General features: G+C 39.1%; 2 protein-coding genes across 3 annotated transcripts in view; one reads left to right on the top strand and one right to left on the bottom strand.

Moving 5' to 3' along the window:
* fbxw8 (F-box and WD repeat domain containing 8) overlaps positions 1 to 13,172 on the top strand; it is a 26,538-nt gene extending 13,366 nt beyond the window's left edge. The window contains exons 8-11 of one of the 2 annotated variants that reach the window (XM_028579102.1): positions 4,816 to 4,943; positions 9,552 to 9,725; positions 10,438 to 10,554; positions 12,112 to 13,172. In XM_028579102.1, the coding sequence (XP_028434903.1) occupies positions 4,816 to 4,943; positions 9,552 to 9,725; positions 10,438 to 10,554; positions 12,112 to 12,277 (585 nt within the window). In that variant the 3' untranslated portion in view covers positions 12,278 to 13,172. Of the gene's footprint in view, positions 1 to 4,815; positions 4,944 to 5,046; positions 5,127 to 9,551; positions 9,726 to 10,437; positions 10,555 to 12,111 lie in introns of those variants that run through there. The other variant, XM_028579103.1, reaches the window with a different exon arrangement.
* Positions 12,655 to 23,505, bottom strand: LOC114556207 (calcineurin B homologous protein 3). The gene is made up of 8 exons (XM_028579104.1): positions 22,731 to 23,505; positions 21,263 to 21,332; positions 20,623 to 20,703; positions 18,920 to 19,059; positions 16,599 to 16,660; positions 13,673 to 13,780; positions 13,529 to 13,576; positions 12,655 to 13,438 (listed from the first exon to the last, which is right to left on the bottom strand). The coding sequence occupies exons 1-8, from the start codon at positions 22,789 to 22,791 to the stop codon at positions 13,346 to 13,348; spliced, it is 663 nt and encodes a 220-aa protein (XP_028434905.1). The 5' UTR covers positions 22,792 to 23,505; the 3' UTR covers positions 12,655 to 13,345.

Below are 23,505 nucleotides of genomic sequence, written 5' to 3'. Positions count from 1 at the left end.
TTAACTTGCTTTAGACTCAGCAGAGTTTTGTTCAAAATCTTGACAGCTTAAAGCTCGGTGTTGATAATATAAAAGATTCTTTATCATATTTTGACATGCATTATTGTTTAGCTTATGGCTTTGTCTTCTAGCCCTCTGTGTGTGTGTGTGTGTGTGTGTGTGTGTGTGTGTGTGTGTGTGTGTGTGTGTGGTCGTAGCCATAGCCAATCTCCAGATCCTCATTACTACTGGCCACCTTCTTGCCAGTGGACCGGGAGCAACCAGGCATCCACCCAGCTCGTGGCTGGGCATTCACCACAAGCTGGCATGTCCACTGGCAAACTATCCATCCACTACACTGGATCTACCACAGAAGTGCTATCAGAAAACCTGTCATCTTCTCATTGCCTTAAGTTCAGAGGGCTGGTTGGATTTATGGAAGGCTGAGTGAATGGTTTGATGTACAGTATGTATGTAGATGGGGTTTATAGAATAGAATATGGATAGAAAAATGTAGGATGGATGGAAATACTGTCACACATCAGGACCAAAACATCAATCCATCAGAATCCTTTACTCAGTTAAGGTTGCTTCCCGGCTAAAAAAAATAAGTAAAACATTGTCTTTTAAACAAGCCCCAGCAGCACATCTTAAATTTAATACATCAAACTCACGTGGAAGTGAATAATATGTGAGCATAGAATATGTTTCGAGGTTAGCACAGCAGAGGTTGGGGAGTGATGATAACATTAGAGCCTACGGTTGGATGCTGGTGTGGCGGTGAGGTTATTACATGCCATAAGAATGCGTCACAAACCGCAGAGTAAGCAAGTTACTGCTGCAATTACAGTAGAGTTTTAGGTGAACAATGCAATAGCAGCATATCTGCTTCAATACACTGCCCTATTGCTAAGGGTGAGTTGAGTGTACTGTGTGAAGGATGGGTGGAAATATTGTTAGGGATCAAAACATCTGTCCATGGGGTCATGGACTGATGTTAAACAACTTTTTCTGGGTTTTCTTCAGCAATGTTTTCCAGATAACTTAGAAAAACATCTTTTTTGACTGTTTGAGTGAGCAGTCTGTCGCGTGCCTGAACTAGCCTGCAGGCTTTGTTTTAATTTATCCAGCCAATTTACATAACACACAGTATTATTTGAATATAAAATATGTACAGCATTGTGACTTTGTCACTCCCCACAAACATACACAAAGATCAGCCAGAGAGACTAAAAACCACATTGGATGCAAAACTTAAAGTGCTCATATTATGCTTTTTGGCTTTTCCCTTTCCTTTATTGTGTTATACCGTATATCTTTTTTGTGCACGTTATAGGTTTACAAAGTGAAAAGCCCAAAGTCCACCCCAAAGGGACCTATCATCTCCAACAGAAAACACTATTCACAAACTGCTCCAAACAGCTCTATTGTAGTCCAGTGACGTGCGTCACTTTGTAACACACGTTATAATGTTCGCCTAGCTGCTAGCGTGGCACGCCCTTACACTCTGCTTCTGACTGGCTAGTAGTCCTTACTAAAACAGCTAAAACAGAGAGCTCAACACACAGGGTGAAAAGAGGAGCTGCAGCAATGGGCAATACAACAAAAATATGGTGTTTTTTGAAAATTAAACCATGTAAACCTATTCTGATATAACCTCTAAATACAATTATGAACCTGAAAATGAGCATAATATGAACACTTTAACACCAGCCATTATGTGTAATCTACTACTTGTGGGTAGCCATTACCCTGTCAGGGACTTGAGACCAGTGGGAATATACTATCTAGTGAGCACCTTCAATGTGAGGGTAGGGAATCAACAACTATGTAGGCCATCAGGGTAATATACAGGTGAACTGAGCTGTATAAATATCACTTCACTAAAACTATCTTCACTGAAGCTCTGTAACAACACAGCATACACACTTACCTACCCAATAAGATTGCCTCCTATCCAGAATGCAGCAATCTCGTATTATTATAGCACCTTAAACACATGGATGGTGCTGTTTCAGGAAGTAAAAATTCCAGTATGGTCTTTCAGAACAATTCTCTCAGTGGTGTGTCTACTTTCTTCATTTAATCAACTTGCCCTTGTTTAATTAGTTTGGGCAACAGCCAACCGCTTCTAAGCACAAACCTCTAATGAGCCAAGCAGCACAACAAAACTACTTTGTGATTTGTTTTTTTAGTTTAGCTTCTTGTTTGTCCGGGGAGAAATCTAATTCAACTATACACAGGCTTCTCTACTACTGTGGAAATACAGAAAACAATGTTGTATACTTTAAGCAGGTTAGAGAGACTCAAGACATGAATTGGAAAGCACTCCCTAACGATATCAAACCATAAAGCTGCCATTATAGTGCATCTGGTCCAACGTGCTAATCTCTGTTTGTCCACATGTTGTCTTAACCAAATGTAGCTCTGAATCCATATTAGTTTCAGTTGTGGATGTTTGTGTAAGACAGGGATGGGGCCGCGGGAAAGCCAACAGTCTGCAGATTTAACCCTTGTGTTTGTCTTCCTGTCAACCTTGTTTTTGACGCCTTTTTGTTTTTGCTTTTTCCAACGTTTTAAATTGTTACATTTTTCTTCTACACATTTTCAGCGCTTATTTCTACGTCCCATATTTGATATAAAACAAAAATTGAAAACGGGTCAATTTGACCCGAAGTCAACACAAGGGTTAATTCAAACCTTGCACCTCAGCTGCTGATTTCACTTGTTAGTTCATCTCCCTACTTGTTGCAGCAAATCCGCTGGTGGGTTCGACAGTTGGTCCTCCATGGCCTCCGTGGTTTTCCTTTCCTGGTGTATGATATTTCACGTAGGAATAACTCAAAACCAAACCAAATTCTGCTCTTCGGACAACTGTGTTCAACATTAGAGGCAATAGCAAAACAAAAGGTTTTCTCAGAACTGCAGCAATGATTGCCAAATCTTTCATCTTTTTAAAAGCAAACCCAGTAATTACATTAACGTCCCAGTACAAGCTACCATTAGAGTTTCCTTTGTCTGCAAACCTCACTGGGGCTCCAGCAAGTGCATTAACCTAACAACTCCACTATAGTCATGCTCATGATGATTCTTCCTCAAAACGCACTGCTGCAGTCTCTAAACAGCCCCCCGTTATAATCGCAAAGCGGCTCGTTTTCCTCCCTCAGCGACATTTCTTCATTTTAGTGGGTGAGGTGGGCAGATATTTAATAAAAAGTATCTTCCCGAAACTGTAACGATTCATCAAGAACAGCAGGCAGACCCTCATTTCTGCATCCCCCCCTCCCTCTTTCTCAGCTCGCCTTCCTCTCCTTCGCTGTCCAAATCCTATCAAGCTGTCATTTCAAAGTCCGGTGTGATTTGGGCTTTGCCCCGGGATGATGCACAATTAAAGCTCTGCTTGGCCCAAATAAGGGACACACAAAAACTGCTGGCACCTCCTCGAGGCTTACATCATGCCTCTTTTTTTTTTCCCCTCCCTTCAAACTTCTTTATCTTTGTCACTGTCTCTCCATCTCACTCTCTTTCTGTCTACCTTCTGGCTCTGTCTCTCTCTTTCTCTCCCTCCCGCCTCGGTTTAATTTCTTAATCGTTTTAATTATTCAAAGACAATTTTGCCTGGCGGTTAATGTTTTTGTTCCGTCTCATTTGGATGAGAAAACCCCAGCCGCTAATTGACCAATTAGGCCAGCTCCAGATGACATCATTGTAGTTTGTTTGAAGAAAGTTTTTCTTTTTTTCTTTTTTTTTTTGCAGCCATTGAGCCAGAGGCAATGGTGTGCATCTCTGTCCGTAATTGAAGTATGCCTCTAGGTTGATTTAATTTTTTCCCCAGATTTAACACTTAAGTGCTGCTTTGCTTTTAATTAACTGGCAAAGCAACACTTCAGTAAGCTGTGTTTGAACACATTTTAAGTTCACCAACAGTAGACCAGACTTGGTCCATCTGTGAGATCTATTTATTTGATATATTATAGGTAATATTCTACACCACTGCTGTGGTGTGATGCATCTTTGGTCGCAGCGAATGACACACTTGGCTTAATTTCGGAGCTTAAATGGAAGTTTTAGAAAATGATTTGAGTGATTTTAAGATGAAAATATGACATTGTTTTTATTATTTCTTCTTCATCTCACATCCTGACTAAAGTCAAAATATTAGTACAATAATCTATTTTTTGCTGCATTGGCTTTGCCCTACATAATAATTAGATTGTAATGAAACAGATACTATTAGTTTAAAGAGCAGACCAGCTTTAATTTGAGAGTGTATGTCCAAGTCCAATGAGTGGTGTATGAATTGTACCCCTTTTATACATAATTACTCAGTGATAGGGGCAGAAAGTAATTGGACAAGTCATAATTTTAAATAAAATCATTCTTTTTATTTATTTATTTTTACATATATTTGGTTATGGTCTACAACCCATAGCCATCACCAGATGGTGAAGTCAGGCCAGTACTGCAGCCAAGTTTAGTTCTTTTTTCAACTTTAGTGGCTTTTTCAGTCTGGTCTTCAGAAGCTAAAACACATAATAAGTTGGATGCAGGCAACTGCACATCAGTTCCAGTCAACATCATCTTCCTGTTTCCCTAAAACTTCTTTGTTGCTTTGGCTGTTGTATGTTTAAGAGGATTTTCCTGCAGCATTGTCCAATACTAGGGAAAAAGTATTGAAAGGGCTACGAAGTCCTACACGGTTCACCAAATATTGATGTAAACAACCTTTAAAAGCTTATTCAACGCTTTGCACTCATACATTTGGTGGCGCATTTGGAGGTTGACTGAATTTAAAATTTAAAATGTTTTTTGTTAATGTGTGTTCTTGCTTTTTAGATCCACGTCTACAGCTTAGAGACGGGCAAACCTGTGGCTTGTGTCGGCGACTCGCTGGGAGATTTCACTTGCATCAACCTGAGAGACAGCCCTCCTCACCTGCTGGTGTGTGGAAACAAAGACAGGAGGTAAAAGAATCTCCCAATACTGACAGTCTGAGACTTATTCAAACATCACAAATGGTTGAAACTGAGCCAAGAAGTTAAGATAAAAGGAGTTTCTGTTAAATAGGTTTCCCACAGTGGCACCAGATGAAGGAAGCCGGGAAACTGGGGCTACAGTACTCGCAGTGGAGAACAGGTGTTAAGAAAGTGTGTGAGAAGACCTAAGGCTCTATTCAATTTTTGCATTAGTCACACTTCACACAGTCTCTCTGTTGCCTTGATAAAACAATGTGTAGTAAACAAGTAGACTGAGGCATTGACACGCAGATGTTTTTGCTCTTTGTGTTGAATATATAGGTCTATCTGTACGAGAAAATGGCCATCTTGAGCCCATTCAGCAGCAACACACATCCATGCATGTACACACACTTGCCACATCGTTATTCTGGCTCTCCAGATGAGGACAGACATATAAAAGAGCCATTCTCATCTATTCTGCACTTGTTAGAGGGTGCTGCGGTGCATGAGCTGGCAGGAAAAGAAAAATCCTTGGCGCATCTTCATCCAAAGCTGCCCCTGCTGTTTCTATTCAGCACCAAATCCATCTGGCTGTTAAGTAGTTGGCTTGAATCAAAAGACAGACCACATCATATTGTTTAGGTGTTGTTATGACTCCTATCAACTTTACACACAAAAAAAATGCTCCGTTAAAGATGTTTTGGTTACACTTTACTTGAAGGTATCTACATAAGAGTGACATGACATTGTCATGAATGTGTCATAAAAATTATAAACAGTCCTAAATGTTTATGACATAGGCTTCGTGTCATTTGGTTTTTGTCATGACAAGTTATGGTTAGGGTTCATGTGTCATGACAGTGTCATGTGTTCATGACAGTGTCATATCACTCTTATGTAGATACCTTCAAGTAAAGTGTTACCGATGTTTTTTTTTTCTTTTCAAGTGCAATACGGGAAATGTTCAGCACTGTTTTGATTGAAAAATTTAAATGGTTTTCTCGCCATGGCATTGTTAGTCTTTATCCAATTCCTTTTTGTATTACTTTTGGTATTTGCTGTCTGATGTGTAGTTTTGTTCAGAGGGACTCACACACCAGCTTGGCTCTTCCACTTTGGCCCCAGCTGATGCAGCGCACAGTCAAAGACAAATGGTGGAGGCTGAGGGATAGTGGGCAATCTTGGCCCTCCGACAGGGTGGCTTAAAGCCAAAGCCTAATGAATCCCTTCTTTTTGTCCAAATGAGTTTTGTCCCTCTGTTTTTTGCGAGATCCAGAGAGCAAATGGAGGGCTGTTGGGGGAAAAAAAGCCACAACTGTGCCAACAGGAAAGATGTGGGCAAAGAGCAAAATTGTAAGAAATAGTGAGCGTCATACCTGCTGTGGTTATTGGTCACTTATCATTATGCAGGAGTGCACTCGAGAACACTTGGAGTCTTGGATTTGACTCAACTTTTCCTTCCAATTCAAAAACTTTAAATTACTTCAAACTGATTTTTAGTCACACTAGTAACATGGCTCTACGGATGGCAATGTTGATCTGTTGGTCAGGGTCCACCACTTTGGGCCAAAATTAAATTTCTTAAAAACGATGCCACGGATATTGTAATTTTGAACAAACATTCGTGGTCCTCTGATCACTTGATGATCACTTGACACTTTGCTTATCCAGTGAAAAATTGCAACAGCTACTAAATGTTTCGGCACAAACGTGTACAGCTATCATGTTTCCTAGACGATGGATTCTAATGAGGTGATCTTCTGAGTTTTCCTATAGATTCACCACGAAACTCACATTTGGGATTTTGAGTAAAAAGTCTATAGGATGGATCACAATGACATTTTGTACAAAGATTCTTCTTGTTCTCCTCAGGATGAAATTAACTCACTTTAGTACTTTAGGGTGGTGGTGGCGCAGTGGATATGACACGTGCCTTTGGTGTGGGAGATCTGGGTTCAATTCCCACTGTGATACATCAACCAATGTGTCCCTGAGCAAGACACTTAACCCCTAGTTGCTCAAGAGGCATGCGGCCTCTGACGTATGTAGCAATTGTAAGTCGCTTTGGATAAAAGCGTCAGCTAAATGACATGTAATGTAAAGTACAATTTTGTTATTTGACCAATACTTTGGTTTATAACCAAATGCAAGAAAAACTGACATTCTCATCAGCTGGACTTATTGATAATTAGCAAATATTAGCATGCTAACACCGACATTATACCTGCTAATAATTAACATGTTAACATTGTCATAGTGAGCATGTTGGCTGATGTTAGCCTTTAGCTCAAAGTACCACTGTGCCTTAATACAGGCTAACAAGCCACTAGCACGGTTGTAGTCTCTTAGTGTATAACATGTGATGCTCTTCAAACTTTTTATCTAGCCGTTTAATTGATGCTAAAGGGTAAAGAACACAGTCCTGTACATCCCCTTAGTTGGACCTTGACAACTTCTTGACGAAGAAATTGAGAAAAAACGCAATTACTGTTTGAACCTTTGAATGTACACCGTTTTATTTTTTCACCTGTTGTGGAATTTGGTTTATTTTCTCATTCTTAAATTCATCTTACCCTGATCTTGCAGAAGGATTCAGCCCACAGGTTGTAATTGCAAAGTCTGCAGAGCAGGAAAGCTGTAACAAAGTTTTGCAATTGTGTCATTGTGCACCACGGCAAACAAAATGTGTCATAATGTTGGAGGAATCAATTTGTATAAAATACTGAACAAGGCCACTTGGGATCACCAAATCACAGGTTTGAGTCCAACACAATCCTCAGTGTATGATGATTAATGTCTCGTCTAGCTGTAAGAAACTAACTGGAGTTATCCGAGCCTCTCTTATGAGGCAGAGCTCCTCCTGATTAATGAAGAGGAGTCTGGCCACTGACAGCTCACTGAAGACCGAGCCGCCTCCAACATTAGATTTATGGTTCCCTGCGGTCTGCCAGTAATGCTCAGTCCTCATTGTTTAAACGTGTGCTTCCATCACGTAATGCCACTAAACAGGCAAAACTGCGGACATCAAGACCTCGGTGCCCATTTAGCCGTTTAACTGTGATTCTTGAAAACATTTCTGGAAGCGGAAATGAAATCTGTTTGAGTCCCCAACGTAAATTTGATTATGGTAATGAAGTCTTGGAAGAAGGTTGAGCCTGGATGAAGTCATGTCCTGGATGCTTTCAGCTGCAATAAAGCCACGATGACAACAGATGGAGCTGAGGGTCCCCCGGGCTTGAGCTACTCATGAAACCCAGCAAGCAGAAATCCCTGCTGGTATTGTCTTTTTTTAGATCAGAAATACTAATACAAATACTTGTACTACTATAATAATAATAATAATAATAATAATAATAATAATAATAATAATAATAATAATCATAGTAATCATAGTAATCATATCATGAAAGAGCACATAACACTGCTCAAAGCAGTGCTTTATAGAAAGGATTAAAAACAAGTATCCTAATCAAAATATGTATTAAATAAATATATGGGTAACAGTAATGAATGCATTCAATACAAAAGCTTTCAAATATAAAGACAAAATGACATTAAAAAAGAATACTTTATTCATTAGGAAAATAAAAAAACTAAGTTAATTAAGTCAGGTGAAGTCCAAACAAAGTCTACAAAACTGCATTTAACACAGTGGTTTTAAAGAGGAAACATGGAAGCAATGCGTGTTTTGAATGTGATCAGAAAAATCCTCAAATCAGTTCTTTATTTGTCTTTACTTTGTGAAGAGATGTCAGACTTTTATGCGATTTATTTATTTTTTTTAGCATACTGTGTTGTAATTCTTGCTTGTAGACCTGTATTTGTACCTGCTGGTTTTTTGCACACCCTTTATTCATGTTTTTAGTTTTTTTAATAATTATTTTTATTCACTAATCTCTGGTGTTTAGAGGTTGTTGCTGTTTTATGTTTAACACCCCATACTTGACCCACTGTTGCAATACTCCATATGTACCATAATGGATTTGTCAAGCCTCATCTAATGGAATAGTTTTGTGTTTAGTCGGTTCCTGTCCGTATGCCACATTCATTTGGTATATTCTCTGTTATTATAAGTTTATTGTCTAGGGGAAGTAGTAAATATACCCTGGTGACGGATAGCAGGAGCTTAAATAATGTGATATTTGGGTTAAGCTCAGGGTAGATAAGGCTGGAACTAAAGCTTGCCTCAGTTTGTATTTGTCTTTGGTCTCTTGGCTGGACGTTGAAAAGTTCCTTCAATAGTGTCCTTTTGTCTGTAAATGAATGCACTCTTTGACAAAAACTGAACTCTCTCTCTCTTGTGCAGTCTTGGAGTTCTCCGCCTCTGTAAGCAGAAAGTGAAATCCCAAACTACCATGCTTCACTGGAAATGACTGATACTATTGTACTCACTTCACTACTTCTATTATTGGACTCCCTTTGAATCACTCGCAGTGTTAGAGAAATTCATAAAAAGGATATGCAATTATAAAACTCACCTAGTGTTGCATTATTATATTATACTGTCAACAACGATGTCTGACCTCGATAAATAATGCATTGTGTTGGGCTATGGCAAATGAGCAACAAATTTGTCAATAAATTGCTAATCATTTGTTCTCCGCTGTGATTCAGGGTGAGGGTGTTTGACCTACGAGCCGGCTCTTCCGTGGCATCCCTGTACGCCCACCACCTGGGTGTCACCTCGGTGCAGGCGGACGACTGGAAGATCGTGAGCGGCGGGGGCGAAGGATTGGTTTGCGTGTGGGAGATGAGGATGGGAGCCAAGCTGTGGGAGATGCACAACAGGTGGGATTGTCTTTCTTTTGAGCCACTTAGAGGAGATACAAACCCCTCAGCTACACTGATGAAATAAATGTGCAGTTAAACAGTCTTCAAAGACTTCGCATCTGTTTTTGTAACTGAGCTTCTTTGTTTGTAACACATTGCAGTTGTGGTGTGTGCCTTTTGAGATTAGAGTAAATTAAGGTATTTTGCAAAACCCATTCAACCAGTGATTGTACATATATTGTTTTCTTCTCATTCACGTGTCTTATTGTTCTCTAAATTATCGCAAGCGGCACCAATAAGATACAGTAATAGCCCCAGCCGAGTGCTTTGTGTGTTTCATCGCAGCATTGACAAATTCTTCATATCAATATATAAATAAAAAGAAATAATTTCCCCTTGGGATTATTAAAGTATTTCTGATTCTGATATTTTGTATTGACAAATGTAAGTTTCATGTAGGCTGTATTTTGGAACCAATTTAGTACCACATCCACATGGTCCAAGTTAAGAGAAAATGTGAATGTGTGCAGCTTTTTGCTGTTCACTGATTAAAAAAACATTAATTTAGCATCACATAAAATCAGAATTATGACATGTTTAGATGTAGTATAGTTTAAGACATCTTTACTTTTGCCTCAAAAACCATTTGTACAAAAAGACAAGCATGCACAAGTAAAAAAGAAATGTATATATTTAATACCGAAGGTGTTGTTTTCTGTCTTGGCTACAGGCATCCTGTTAGGCATGTACGCTTCAACACCAGTACCCTGGTAACAGCCAACATCCCTGATGACAAGTCGCCAAGGGGCGCCTGCATCACAGATGATGACCTTACAGCTCACCGCAGGTCACTGATCTCACTCCCACACTCTTCTTCTAAATTTATTTTTTAACCGGGATCTCGTCTCGACATCCACCTCCCATTTCCCACAAGCTTACAGAGTCTCTGAGTCAGACATACTCCGCGAACCGACGGCTCCTCTGTACCTTAGGTTCTATTAAAAGCAAATTCGACCTTTTAACATTTTTAAAAGGAATGGTTTGATTGTTTGGGAAATGCGCTTATTTGCTTTTTTCCAGAGTGAAGATCAATACCACTCTCATGTCTTTTGTTTATTAAGATCCCCATTAGCTTCTGTCTTTAACACCCAATACATCTAAAGAACAACAAAAACATAAATCATCGGTACAACAAAACATAAACTTATGTATATAACATTTATCCTCCCAACATAACAAAAATAAACAATACATCGGACAAGACTCAACACAAGCCCAAAACCTGTCTAATACATACAGTTGCTCACATAATCATTTATGTCTTCACTGGTTCACAATAGAAAGAAAGGACTAGTATAGGTCAAATCAGCAGAAAAAAAGAAAAAGGATAGTTCAAAGTTATAGTATAGTGTACTATACCATTTATTGTGTAAATAAATACAATTTTAACTTTTTGTGAAAATATTTTGTCCGTTCGGTAAATTTTAATCTACATTTGCTTAGCTTAGCATGAAGACCAGAAACCGCTAGCCTGGCTCTGTCCGAAGGTAACAAAGTCCGCCTGTCAGCACCTATAAAGCTCAGAGCCCTTAACCCTATATCTTGTTTATTTCATCTGTACAAAAACCAAAGTGACACCCTTTAGTTACTGGTCATGACCAATAAATACTACAGTACTCTCCCTGTAAAACCACTAATTGTCATATTTGTGTTATTCTTTCTACTCTTTATGCTAAGCGGACTGTAGCTTCAAATCTACCGTGCAGGCATGGGAGTGGTATCAATCTTCTCACCTTACTCTTGGCAAGATAACAAATAAGTGTATTTCTGAAAATGTTGAACTATTCCTTTAAAAGGTAATATATAATTGCTATTGTCAAAGTAATTATCATCTACCGAACTGCACAGAATACTGTACTCAACCTGCACTTTGGTATTTAATGCTTCTTTTGCACTTCTGGTTGGATGTCAACTGCATTTCATTGGCTCTGTACCTGTACTCTGCTAAATGACAAAGTTGAATCTAATCTTAAAAAAACATAAAGTACATTACCTTATTATTACAAACAGGAGTGTGGTTAAGATGGCTGGAAGTCTGATTCATGCTAGTTGTCATTAATTTGACTCCTTTTTCTAAATTAAATTGGGACTAAACAACCTGCCGCTCCTCTCAGTTGCGTTTCTTTAATTTATAATTTAACCATGAAAAGGCCCACATGCAACAAAGGTCAGGTTTTTAAATAATCCCACCTCTATTGATAAAGCTGTTTTTTGCTCTTCAGCAGATATGTCAGTGGTTTAAACTTCAGAAGGATCCATCTCTGCTTAATGTCTTACTCAAGCATCCAGTTTTAATCAAGTTCTATCTCGGTTGTTGATCATTGTAAATATTTTTCTCCTTCAGACACCGGGGAGTCATCTGCCATTACGACTTCTCCGAGGACGCGTTGTCACAGGATCACATCCTGCCCATCTGCAGGTCTGACTACATTGAGTCATCCGGCTACAACTACAACATCGGCCTGGCAGTGCCTTACGACAGGCTGGCTGGCTCCCATCCATCCCACTGACACGCACTTTTCCAAACTGCAACTGGACAACAGAAACTTTTACCCTTGATCAGTTTGATTCTCCAAACTGTATCCTTTTAATAATTAGCAGTTTCCTTTTATCATCCTCGTCAAATCAAGCTTCTTGAAAATGTGAGATTACAATGTATAGTATCTGTAACTGTTGGGATTTGTAAATTACAATGTTGAATTCAGCTGCAGAGATGTTGCACAGGATCACATCCTTGGAAACAAATAATGTCAAATTTATTAATTGGATTTGTCTGGATTTGATTCCGTGCCGCTGTGCAACATTACAGCAATAAAAAAAATGGCATATTCTACCTCATTTACTAAATTTGTTATTTGTTTCTATTCAAATAAATCATACACATGCATTGGTTTTATCATGTGGTCTTTAATTGATTTCTTTCATTAATACAATTCAGTACAAAATCAGTAATAATGTATCTCAGGGAAAGGGTTAGATTTACTCGGCAGTGGTCAAAAATAGTAGATTTTCAAATGTAGAACAGCAGTGTCTGGTTACACAGACTCTCACAGGCCCAGAAATTAAACCTGTAAGTATTCTGGAGCTGCAGAGGAATGGTATGTGCCTGCAGTCTCACTCTTTGGATGTTGGCCCTGACATGGATGCCAGAGCAGCCCTGAGCATGACTGACTTTATCTACCACATGAACCTTTAGATTAAAGTACAAAGCACCCTTTACATTACATGCTGGTTAGATGAAGTTTTGGTGAATAGCTGGAGAGGTAATGTGTTAGTTTAAAACCTGATAACAATGAATAGGAGTGTGGCAAAAGATGGGAAACACATTTTTATATTGAATATGTGACACTTACTACTTGTAGGATCACACTGCTTTAAAATTGAATAAACAACACTTCCACCACATTGTCAGTCTAATTCGTATAAAACTCTTCTTACATGGTAATAGGTCTATAATTATTTTCCTACACCCAGAAATATATTAGTGCACATCAAGTATTTGGCTTTATTCCATTTAAGGACTGGAGAGACTCTGCTAAAAACTTTAGCAACATAAACATTTCTTTACAAGAACAACTTCAAGAGGTTGAATTCCCACAACGCAATGTTGGTGTGTCTACATCCAGAAAGCGAATGTGCATCCTGGTCTCCATTTCAAGCCCTTTTAAAATCTGTGGGCAGATAAGAAAATGCTGTCATAAGTGAGTCATATTTCTTTTGATCAGGTTGACTATAACATTTTATTTAAAAAAAATGCAAACCTGTTGAAAATGCTCAAACGTAATTCCTTCATAGAACTCATCTGGGGCCTGAAATGATAAAGAGACAATGAATGTGTTGCTTTGCTGCAGATATGCTTCTGTGAGAATGTATTGTAACAGTTCAGATCTGGTGTGATCCATTACCATGTGGGGCACATTTGTGCTCGCCACTTCCAACATGGCGGCATCTGCTATCGCCTTGACAGTTTCCTGCTCGATGTCTCCACTCTTTGACAGAAGCTCCTCTACTACCTTGGATGAGAACAACACAGTTAGACTTTAAACTCTCATGAGGCAACTTTGGAGGTTGACACTTCCAAATGTCAGTAAGAGGTAAGGTTTTTATGACATACAGTACTATGACTTGTATTGTGACTTTTTGTTTTATGTTTTTTGTATTGATGACTACTATGACTTTTTGGCATACTGTATTATGACTGACATTTTTATGGCATAATATACTATGATCATAGTATACTATGTCATAAAAATGTCATCAAAAAGTCATAGTATAGGATAGGATGTCAAAGTAAAATATGCTATAACACTGTCATAACAAATGTTATAGTATGTCATTACAATGTCATAAAAAATCATAATATAGTAGGTGAGAAAAGTAATCAAAAGGTCATATTATAGAATGTCATTAAAAGTCATTAAAATGCAGTAATATGCAAGTATAGTATGTCATGAAACGTCATGATACAGTATGTCATTAAAAGGTCATAGTACGTCCTTAAAATGTCATAAACAAGTTATAACATAGTATGTCTTAAAATGCTTTAAAAAAGGGTCGCCAGATAGCTCAGTTGGTAGAGCGGGCGCCCATATGTAGAGGTTTAATCCTTGACGCAGCGGGCTCAGGTTCGACTCCGACCTGCGGTCCTTTGCTGCATGTCATTCCCCCCTCTCTCTCCCCTTTCATGTCTTCAGCTGTCCTGTCAAAAATAAAGGCCGAAAATGCCCAAAAAATAATGCTTATAAAAGTCATATTATTGTACATGGCGAGTGCAGCCCACGTGCCAACGGCGGCCCATTTTGTCAGCTCCTAAACATGACAGGACGCCTTTGAGAAGCTCTGATCTAGGAATTCTGTTTCAGAATGCTTTATAATGGTCAGTTCAGCAGTTTCTAAAATCTTCTCCTACATGTATCCTATCTCCTTTTTTTTTTTTTTTTTTTAGTAACTTAAAGGGGTGATAAAAATGCAAAACCGAGTTTACCTTGTCATAGTTGAATAACGACAGTTCGGTTGGTGAAATGGGCATACAGAGAACCTCAAAGTCCCATTGACACCTTTTTACTATGCAAATCTCACAATTTGAAACTGCTGCTGAAAACGGGCGAATCCCAACGAAGCTCATAGTTGACGTCAACTCGGTGGCTGTACCTTAATTGGCTCTGGTCTGTACCTTTGTCACGCCCAAACATTTACATTGGCCTACATACCACTTGTTTGAGACCAGCTGGTGTTCTAAATGTAACTTGCGCAGATCTGACACACTAGTTTACCTGTGAGCTGTGCATTTCCACGGGAATTACAAAGAAGAAAGTTTGGAAGTATTTCAAGTATATTGAAAAGGAACCACGGTCGTTAATGCAGTGTTCCAGTCTGTACAGGGAATGCTGATACTTTTCACATTTCATCGCGGGCTGCCAGTCGTGGTGCTCCAGGTAAGCGGTAGCCTAGTTGGTGGTTCAGTTACCCCAGAAAAGATGAGTGTGCGCTGGGTACAGAGCACCATGAGCTGCCAGCCGTGGAGCTCCGTCAGGTCAGCGTAGTTGGTGGTCTAGTTACCGGGTAACTGCGTGTGTGGCAGGCATGTTCCCTGATATTAATAAATTAAGTTAAGTTTCCATTTATATTGCAATGTAATACACCACCAATGTTACATACCCTATTAGGAGACCTTAAGGAACAGTGTGAAATACCCTATATAATCACTCTATCATCCCTTTAACTTTTGAATCATGTCTGCTCTATTGCAAATTGTCCTTCAATTAGAAAATAAACTTCAATTTAAGGAAGCAAAATGCTCTTTTTTGCCCTTTTTTGTCCTCAAGTACAACCTCACCTGGACTTCAGTTTGAAGCAAACTACTACTTACAAAGATTCTTTAATTTCACCACTATAATGCAAGTCCAATTTAATTGACGTAAACATTTACATAACAACAAAACATAAAACCTGTCAAAGTGTTATTGTATTTGTATTGCTAGCTGACTGCTAGTATATCTAGAACATTTAAAACTACTGCACCTCAACGATCCAGCCACACAGGTGTTTTTACCATTTTTGCTGATTATAGCTCTGCTCATGACTGTATGGGTGTGTAAAAACAGCATTATTCTTTCTCGTGTTACATAATTTCGTAGCACTCATTCGGGTGGGACAACTTGAACATAATAATTTTGAAAATACATGGAGTTTTGTGACAACATGTCATTTCCAGAATAGCTCCACCATACTTAACTGAGCAATATAATCAGTCAGAAAAACAGTGAATTCATGGTTGTACAGAGCCTTTAAAACACATTGCTGAAAGTACATACAGTTCATGTGCACTAAATGTTTAATTTTAAATCCTGGAATAAATGGTCAGGTCTGGCTGTGATGCATAAAATAAAAATGGTTTGTGGAAATTAAGTATGACGTGAATCAAATAAGAGGTGAATCAAAAGATTTTTAATTCAACAAAGTTTTAGTCAAACTGCCTTTTTCCAGGTTTAAAGTGAACTTCCACAAACACATTTGCTTCAGTTTACTTTCATTTTGAGTTGTAGAACTGTACCAAACAACAGGGGTTTATTTGAGTTCAATATGTGGAGTCTAAATTGAAAGCAGTTACACTATTTACCATTAATTCCAGACTAATACAAAATGCACATTTCCATACACCCTTAATCTTGTGTAGTTGTATATTATGATTAAATGAAAGTATGTCCCATACTACATTACAAAAGTGAATTTATTGAAAAAAGTCCTTTTTTTTGGAGACAACTTGTTTTGTAAAAATGCACATAATCATGCAAGCCTCAGACAAAGGCTGGCATGGTTAGGTTATCTTACCTTCCTGTACTCCACCAGAGTGATGGTGCCATCATTGTCTGTGTCATGCATGTTGAACAGGACTGGGAAGACAGAATGGAAGAATTAGAGGTTAGTCTGATTTCTAAGGAACTTTCCATCATCAAGTTAGAGAAGACAGGATCTCAGTAATAGACCAGAGAAACATGTGATTAGAGGCATGTTTGAAGATACAGTGATAAGAAAGTAGAATAACTAAGCAGGTCCCCTTAAAAGCTGAGACACACCAACCAGACAGCGGACCGTCGACAGAAAAGCCAGTCGAAATGATCAGTCGGGTCCCCGAGGTCCAAAAAACTGCCTCGGAACACACTGAGGCGACACCAACTTGAGAAACGTAATACTGTACGTCTCCATAGCAGCAGGCGGCGCTACTCTGTGTTGTTGCCCAAGAAATGAAAACCGGCAGCTAATTGGACAAACGCATCACATGGGTTTGTTTTCTCCGGAAATTCAAAGCCAGACTGTCATGGCGGCTCATTCAGAATACGATCTCATATTGTACTAAAATAGTTCACTGAAACATGTTTCTGAAAACATTTTAAGCGAGAAATAGGCCATGCAGTTGCTGAATCTGTCTTCATTTTAGATCGACAAAGGTCAGTTTAAAAGATTTTCGTCAGATTTTGAGAGACTCTAGTTACGCTTATTCTGCTCGCCATTTCCGGGTGAGTCCCGACTGCCCTGCCTCCAACTGAACATGTCAGGTCGGCCCAAATGCACGCCGATAGCCCCCCCCCAGACTGACGACGGCACGGGACACACCGAACAGACTCTAGTCACTAACCTCGCCAGACTGTCCAACAGCCGATTATCGGCCATGTGTGTCGAGACAACGAAGTCCCTTTAAAATGCTAATTCCTCCCTCAGATGACTACAATCCAAGGCGCTGCAGATATTTTGCACTTTGAGAAATGGCTGTGGCTACAATTAGAGACACACCCTACTATTCACAATTACTCAGCTAAGTAGCTATTATGCATGCCAGACTTACCTGCTTGGATGCCGCAAGGCAGAAATTGGCACTAATCCCCCTAATCTTCCCCTCCTGCCACCTGCACTTAGCCCGGTCCACTCCACACATTTGATATGCATTTTGTGTCCTTCATGTACAGCTAAACACACTATCATATGGGTTTGTTGAAGTAGTCCCAACTGCATAACTTGAAACAAAGGGATTTTAACTTGTTTGAATTTCATCTAAAGCCTTTTATTGGGCAAGAGTCAGCTGAGGACATACCCAAATTATATCTTACTTAAAACACCACAGACAATGGCCTCATCGGCTTTAATTTGAGTAAACAAATGGGCTCAGGAATGTGTACAATATTAGTTCAGTATCTACTGAAATAAGCCTAAAGTGGGCATACATTTTTACAAAGAGCCTTCTACACGGCAAGGCCTCGTGACGAGAAATGTATGTAGAGCCCCTAGTATTTCAATTATTGATCAAAATATATGATGACACACTTAAAATGTAAATTACTAAATCCTGAAATACCTCCTGGAATAGATGAAACCTATTATAATCTAATGTAATAATGATAACCGAGGCTGAATTGGGGTTGTAAAGCTGCTGTACTGGCCCAAAACAGCCAAACCATTAATACCTACAAGCCTCTCAATGTGATAGCTGACATGCAGTGAAAGATCCGGTGCTCACACATGCAGCTACGCCTCACCACACTGTCGGTAGTGATAAAAATAAGTTGTTGACATCACCGATTTGTTATACACTGAATGTTGTACTCTCTTCCTGGTATTTTGTTATTGAGACACACACAAAGGGAAACACAGGAGAGAAGGCTTTGGTCCTAGACTTAGCACTGAGAATCTTAAAGGTCCCATGGCATGAAAATTTACATTATGAGTTTTTTTTAACATTAATATAAGTTCCCCCAGCCTGCCTATGGTCCCACGGTGGCTAGAAATGGTGATAGGTATAAACCGAGCCCAGGGTATCCTGCTCTGCCTTTGAGAAAATGAAAGCTCAGATGGGCCGATCTGGAATCTTGCTCCTTATGAGGTCATCCACCTTGGCCCCCCTCTCTCCTCCTCAATAGCATTTAAAGCTACAGACACAGAAATAGCACATCCTAAGTAAAGCTCATTGTGGGACTTGCTCTAGTGGCTGTAATTCTGCACCAAGGCTCAATTTCGGGAAAGAGACTTCAGATACAGTATTAGGGGACCACTAAGGCCTATATAAAAGCATCCAAAAAGCAGCATGTCATAGGACCTTTAACCTACAAGTATATCTGATTGTATCTAATACGGTTATTAAAAAGTAAGCAGTGTCTTACAGCGAAGCTTCTCTTTTCTCATAGCTTCCTTCTCCTCCTCTGTTGTCGTCAAGGATGGAGGGCAGAAGTGGGACATGACCATGAGGAACTGCTCGAAGCCAATCTCCTCGTAGGAGCCCACCTCATTCTGATGCTGGTTCCTGCATCACAGAGAGAGGAAATCAAAGTTTAGCCATTATGAATTCAAATTCAATCTGGCTTTTTTCAACTACCAACAGAAGTATTTTCTCAAGTTGTAAATAGACCAATTCAATGAAGATGATCACATGATTTTGCAAGAATTTCTTGAATTTGCCTGATGAAACAACCTTTAGTTAATGGATGGATTACATGTTTTGTTGTCACAAACTGCACTGCATTTCTCTTGAAGGAATACTGAAAGCCACATTATCAGCCATCTAAATGCAATAGAGGTATTTTCTACGATGTTTAAATGGCATTGTCATCATTTGACTAAACAAACAGAAGTAAAGCACTAAACACTCAAGAGTTGGATTAAACCAGACTAAATATTCCTGGGGTTAATGCACCTAAACAACTTTGAATTTAAAACTATCCATCCACCAATTAGCTCATCAATTGGCCTGGCAAGATAGGTAATGAGCATATTTTTCCTCAATGTCAAACTGTATAAATTAACATTTAATTGAGTATAGAACTCATAATTGAACACATAAAAAGCATAAAGAGAATTCCATTGCTACTTTTACAGCTTGTGTTTACTATAGAGGGTATTGTGCCTAAAATAAGGCCCTAAGGCTTGTCAAATTGGACTCCAATTTATTAATTCCCGCGCCTTCTTACGTTAAGTTTAACTTTACCAGAACACAAGGATCAATCTGAGATGAAGAGTTCAGTTAAGCAAAATTGACTGAGTCCAGCATAAGAGGTTACAACACAATTGTGGGTTCACGAACAGCATCTAAGTTTCCCTGACAACATACGTTAAATCAGAGCTGGTCCACCAAGATCTCATCTGAAGTTAACGCTGATCTGAGTTTTCCCTGTGTCTCTATTCTCTCCTCACAGGGGGGTGTCTCCTAGTTTCTAGACACACGCACACGCGCGCACGCGCACACACACACACACACACACACACACACACACACACACACACACACACACACACACACACACACACACACACACACACACACACACACACAGAAGTTCGGGACTGTGTGGTGCAACTTTCTCGTCTGTTCTGTAACTTTAACTACCTTTGTGTTTCTGCTTATCTGTCTAGTACACAATGCATTCTTATGCCATAAAATGCTTAAACTATAGTTAACGGCTTAAGCTTAAGCTTCAATGCATCAGTGACATTTACTTGAACCACTTCATCAATGACTGCACACAGCTTCTTTTCCAACATGCACAAATATAAATTTAACTGCAAATATTCTACATTACACAGCTGTGGACAGAAGAAACCTACATCATATCTACAGCTGATAAAAGGGCTGATATCTTAGATTTAGAAATGAAATTTGAGAAATGTCATTGCTTGGACAAACTGGCCTTTGATCATTTTATATGTCAGAAAATGTTTACTTTTCACAGATCATATAATAGGGTTTGATTTTGAAAGTGCTTTGAATATATAAAAAAAAAATGTCAAGATAGTAGTAAGAATATATCAGTTCACATGGCCATCAGCCATAGGGTGGACACAGAGTGGGATGTAATTTGGCTGTACTCACCTTTTATCGAAGAATGCTTCAATAATTTGCTTTCTGATTGGGTTGTTAGCAAGGGACGGTATGCTGTCCAAGTGTTCTCTACTGCAGTGCAACAAAAGAAAGTCCATCATAATAAAAAATACTTAGCACATACTTTAGTGCAGCATGCTGCAACAACTGACTATTATTTATGGGAAGTAACCTGAACAGTAACTCTGTCTGAGGGTTAACTGTCTGCTATGGACAACATTTATTCCCCCTCTCTTTTTAAAGGGAAGTAACTTGTCATCCATTACTACTGACATGCCACTTTGGCAGTTTTGTGTGCGTTTATACATTAATGACTGTGTTTATAGTACTGTACATGTCAGCTCTGCATGCCTGATGCATCAACTGATTGTATTCGAGTAATGTGTTTGTGTTTGCATTAGTTAAGCTTGTGTGTGTGTGTGTGTGTGTGTGTGTGTGTGTGTGTGTGTGTGTCATGATATGTTGCTCATTTGCTTCTGTGCCAGAAATTCCCACAATCCATCACTCTAACAACCATGCAGGTGGTATTTCACCTTAAGTGGTGACTGCAAAAGATGAATGATTTCCATTTAAACCAAATGCAGCTGACTAGCAGGGCTTTGCCACATGTGCAGGTTTAAAAATCAACAACCTTATTGTGTTGTCATTATCACTCAGCTGCTGGAATCTTTTGTGAAGGTTTTCAATCTGCTCCAGTGAAACTGAAAGAAGCAAACACCAACAACATGAAAGTATGTCAGCAATACACCCATAATTATTCCATACCCATCAACAAGCATTGTTTTTTAACGCCATCCAACATGATAAGAAACAGTAGATTATACTTATTGAAATGTTTTTGATTTTCTTTATTATATATTATATTATGATTAATCAGTGAGATATTTACGTTAATTAAACTGGCGTGCAGCTCTACTATCAGTTTAATGGAAAAGCAAACAAACTGTGTTCCACTGGGATTGTCTTTTCATGACATTTCAAATAGTTCCTTGAATCATTAACTTACCGTGTGGACTAGTGACCACACACTTAAGGTTTACACACCATAATCTGGCTCTGCCTGTTCCAATATCAAGATGGGTTTGGCCTTTTCAATTGTTTTGGTAAACACTTGCTAATTTTGACCTTCTTTCCTCCACTTTCCCTGAGGCTGCTAAGTGAATTGTGTGCAGTATCAACTGTAGCTGCTTAGTGTGGGGTGCAGAATATGCAGAGACAGATTACAGCCTCATGCAGAAACAAGTTTGTTACATGTGCAGGATTAACACACAATTACTTACAATAACATGGACCATTTATGCAAATATGAAAGAGAACAACAACAGAATATGTGGCTTGTGCTCTGCCAATAGGCCTGTTAGTGTCATTGTCAAGGACATACAAATCCCCCACTAAGCCCAGAGAGAAATGGGGTCAAAGATCCACCTTGAAGAAATGAAGGTGATAAAATAGTTCAAATTCTCAACCATACCGTATTAAAAAAGGTTGGGTTCAGTGTGTGATTCTAATCTTGTCCCTGGAACTGCACTGCATGCACAAGTTTCACATCAAGATTCTGTCCCTTCCCAGCACAGATATAAACACTTTTGCTTCTCTGTCTGCTTTTTATTTCATTCATTGAACTTTGCCTTCCACATACGGGAGGAAGAGAGTGACTTTAGGAACACAACCCATAGCACTGCATGCAAAGTAAAGACTTATCAACGCAAATTAATGCAAAAATAGTAAAAAGCTAAATAGTTAACTCGGAGTGGATTGTTTGTGTAGTTTATTGAAAATGTCGCTGTGTGCCAGTTTATGGTGTATTACTAAAAACCGGTGATAAATGAATTGTTACATTTAAAACGACATCACTGCATTAAGGTGTATTTGTTCAACGGTTGGCATTTCACGTAGCTTAATGATCAGGTACGAGGATCAGGTTTCAATGTGGTCGGTCATCTGGATCACCTTTCAGTTCCTTGACAACCGCTAACCCACTTTGGCACTTTTAAACTGAACGATTTAATAACAACGCCGTAGGCTACACTGGATCAGCAGGTAGCCTATATGGTTTCTAGAAAAAAAAAAGAGTACCTAATGTTTTTTTCCCTACTTACATCCAGTTTTATCCGCCAGGTCCTGGTACTTGTGCTCGGTGCGCGTTTGCGAAGCTCCCATCGCTGCTGTTCCAGGGTGCGTCAGGGCGCATAATCTGGTTCGCCGAGCTCAACTTTTCTGTGCTGCCGCTGATTTATCGCGATGCTTTCGGCTGGTTAGTGAAACTATAGGCTGCTGCTGGCGTCCTGGAAACATCTGGCATCCTCAAGGTCCTAAATCTATGCATCCTGTGGATAAATGACCTGTTGTCTTCCGGTTTCTCTTCAGTTTTCTGCAGTAAATCATGATTGTGCATTAGCCTACATTAGTTAAGAAATGCTCAACTTAGCTCAGTAAAATAAATCAGAGAGAAGCTAGAAAAAAAATTTGAAACGCTTTATTTTTTTGTTGTTTCCTCAAAGCTCAGTGTCATTTCTGTTTCAAGTCAGTGGTGTCCGTATCGATTCTTCTTTTGTTTTTCCATTAACACCTCAACACTGATGAGTCATGACATCCTACATGTTTCACTTGTAAATACACAGGGAAACAAACAAGGTGATCTACAAATTTGAAAGTTAAACTTTCGTTAAGTGCATGAAAGTGATAAAAGATGGGGAATTAAAAGTAGAAGTTAATTTACAAAGTATCTTCTTTATAGTCTTTTGTGTGGCACTGTAACTTAGGGTTTGGACTAAATGCTGGGGGCTTATATTTGACTGGTGCTGGGTGCAGGGAGCTCTGGGTAAAGGAGCATTCCTTGTTCTAGGTAGAAGAACATTTACAGTACCTGGGATA

This window comes from Perca flavescens, chromosome 5, assembly GCF_004354835.1.
Source record: "Perca flavescens isolate YP-PL-M2 chromosome 5, PFLA_1.0, whole genome shotgun sequence".
Lineage (NCBI taxonomy): Eukaryota > Metazoa > Chordata > Actinopteri > Perciformes > Percidae > Perca > Perca flavescens.
The sequence above is the reverse complement of the archived record's forward strand: the minus strand, read 5'-3'. Positions and strand labels throughout refer to the sequence as shown.

Bases quoted from the DNA above. Each gene is read 5' to 3' on its own strand.
- LOC114556207 (XM_028579104.1), bottom strand. From the start codon at position 22,791: ATGGGAGCTTCGCAAACGCGCACCGAGCACAAGTACCAGGACCTGGCG. The intron at 21,333-22,730 runs GTAAGTAGGGAA...TGCTTCTTTCAG, and splicing joins CCTGGCGGATAAAACTGGAT to TTTCACTGGAGCAGATTGAA. The intron at 16,661-18,919 runs GTAAGACACTGC...CTGTCTTCCCAG, and splicing joins GAGAAAAGAGAAGCTTCGCT to TCCTGTTCAACATGCATGAC.